Below are 2,759 nucleotides of genomic sequence, written 5' to 3' on the forward strand. Positions count from 1 at the left end.
GCTACTGAGAAGCAAGGGAAGCTGAGAATTAAAATGTGTTCTTTGGATTTGGGGACAAGGAGGTCACTGGTGACTTGGTGGGATCAGTTTCTATGGCACACTGAAGGCTGAGGCCAGATTGCAGTGAGTTGAAAAGTTGAATGTGAGGTAAGGAAATGGTGATAATTACGCTAAAAATGTAATCCAATTGATTGGACCCGAGCCTGGGTCCTAGCCTGGGCTGAGACCCCTTGTCTCTGCCAGGGAGTTTCTTCTTCCAATCGATTTGTGCAGCCAGTAACGAAACGATGCTGAGACTGGAACAGCACAAGCTTTATTCAATGACCAAAGAATGGAGAAGTGGGAACCTGGTTCGCAAATCAAGTTCTCAACCCAGTTTGGGCGGAGACGCCAAATACAGTATATAAGAGGGTCAAAATAAAAAGGAGGAGGACTGAAGATGTCACCGTGAGGTGAGATTCTGGAGGTAAACGGTTGTCCTCCACCCCCCTGGAAATCCTGTTCTTTCTGAACGGGTGGTATTATGTTACCTATTTCCTGCTGGAACTCTTCATATTTCTGTATAAAGCTCTGACTTTTGTATTGGCAGGTCTCCTGCTACCATATCCAAGAGCCAATCTAGTTCTGGATGTGGTGATACTCTTCCTTTATCTTGGAATTGAAGTAATTCGACTGTTTTTTGGTACAAAGGGAAATCTCTGCCAACGAAAGATGCCACTTGGTATTAGTGTGGCCTTGACCTTCCCATCTGCCATGATGGCCTCCTATTACCTGCTGCTGCAGACCTACGTGCTCCGCCTGGAAGCCATCATGAACGGCATCTTGCTCTTCTTCTGTGGCTCAGAGCTGCTGCTTGAGATGCTCACTCTGGCCGCTTTCTCCAGTATGGACAGGATTTGAAGTACAAAAATTTCAGCCAGCAGCCCTCACAGGCTGAGACCGCACATACCTCTGGTACTTTAGCCATACCAGTGAGAAACGTTGAGTCAAGCTGTCCTGGGAAAGGTTGCAGCTTTTCCTCAGCACAGACACCTTGGGGAACAAACCGAGCATAAGGCCACTGGGCACCATCTTCTAAACCAGGATCATCAGCCCAAGAGACTCTTCTACACTCCAGTATAGGGAGGCGCGAAGCTGTCGCCATCCTGGCCCTTCTCAGAACCAATTCCCTTCTGACCTCAAGTTTTCCTCTTTGATCATCGTGGCCAGAGCATCTTGTGTGGACCGTGTAGGCTCCTTGGGCTTCCAGCAGGACCTGAGCCACACACTCCCTGTGTATGCTGTGCCCCGCGTCCTACAGGAGCATGGGGCACCTCAGGAGGTTGTTCTTCCAGAGTGATGCAAAAGCCACTCATCCCATTTCTCAGAGACTGAGCTCCAGAAATTTTTCTGGAGCCCATAGTGTTATTTTTCTACTCTCATCATGAAACAAACATTATTTTATAATAAATATGTATTTTCTGTTAAAAAAATAAAATAAAAAATAAAAAGGAGGAAATTGAACAGAGTAGAATATTCATGACTTATCCAAGAACAGGGGTGTGGTTTGGACCTTTCCTTTTCAGTCCTCTTAGGGACTTGTCTAGTTGCTGTCATGGCAATCATCAACTGTCACGGCACTGGTGGGTGTGTCATTTAGCATGCTAATGCATTACAGTGGGTGTGTGATGAGGCCCAAGGTCACTGTAAGTCAAATCTTCCACCATCTTGGGCCTAGTTGTTTCTAACCGGTTCTCGTTTTTTTCTCTTTACAGCTTCCTCCTGAAACTTAGATAAGAGTGATGGGTTTCTATTTTAGGGAGGGGCAGAGGTATGATTCTGGGGCAACAGCCTTGGTAACAAAAACATTTTCTAGAAATTTGGCTGGGAAGGTAAGGTGGAGGGAGGGCTTTTTTAAAAGGGAGAAACATGAGCAGTTTTAAATGCTGACACAACAAAGCCAGTAGAGAGAGAGATGTGGAAAATCTAGGCAAGAGAAAGATTCCTAAGAAGGCGGCAGGGGATAGGATCCAGAACACGGGAGGAAGGACAACTTCCACATGAGAAGGTCAAGGGTGAGGCAAACTCAGGTATGTTTGCAGACTTGGTAGCCGGAAGTTGGTGTAGCTCCTGTGCAATGCTTGTGATGCCTCTTAAATACAAAGGGTGTCATTTGCTGACAGTGAGTGAGGGTGAGGTGAGTTCAGAGGGAAGATTTGAAGTAGTCAAAGTACTAACTAAGCAAGATGAGGACCCAACCAACTGAGGTTGGTGACCACTGACTCACAGTGACACAGGTAGAAGGTATGTGATCTTCTGCAGCTACGTTCATGATGCAGAGTTTACTTGGAGATGGTGAACTGTTGGAATCATTCACTCACAAATTTTTCTTGTGTATCTGCTCTGTGCTAGGTTCTGCTGGGCAAATGTCATACAAGAAAGACTAGGACAAGGTAATTGTGGATATTAATAAGAGTGTGGTTTAAATGATGGACCACTGAATCTTAGCTATGTAAGAGAGGAAAGACTTTTCCTCTGGCCTCTTGCGTCCTGTGGCTGGGCCTGAGAATTAAACTGACAAAAGACAGATGAACAGGAGAAGAGCATACAAGTTTTATTTGGTGGTACTATTTTCATGTGGCACAGGAGACTTCATAGAAAAGAACTGAAGACACGAAGAAGCAGATAGTTCTGAGAGCTTGTATACCATAGCAACAAAGAACAATACATAGTGGAGATGTAACAAGGCAAAGGAAGAAGGGTTTGGGGTGAGGGGCAGG

At 45.5% G+C, this 2,759-nt stretch overlaps 1 protein-coding gene across 1 annotated transcript; it reads left to right on the forward strand.

Annotated features, from left to right (window-relative positions):
• Nucleotides 1–287: 287 nt before the first annotated feature.
• LOC133091764 (transmembrane protein 216-like) lies at nucleotides 288–900 on the forward strand. The gene is made up of 2 exons (XM_061190998.1): nucleotides 288–375; nucleotides 467–900. The coding sequence occupies exons 1-2, from the start codon at nucleotides 288–290 to the stop codon at nucleotides 898–900; spliced, it is 522 nt and encodes a 173-aa protein (XP_061046981.1).
• Nucleotides 901–2,759: the final 1,859 nt, after the last annotated feature.

Source organism: Eubalaena glacialis, chromosome 1 (genome assembly GCF_028564815.1).
Source record: "Eubalaena glacialis isolate mEubGla1 chromosome 1, mEubGla1.1.hap2.+ XY, whole genome shotgun sequence".
In the NCBI taxonomy this organism is placed as follows: Eukaryota; Metazoa; Chordata; class Mammalia; order Artiodactyla; family Balaenidae; genus Eubalaena; species Eubalaena glacialis.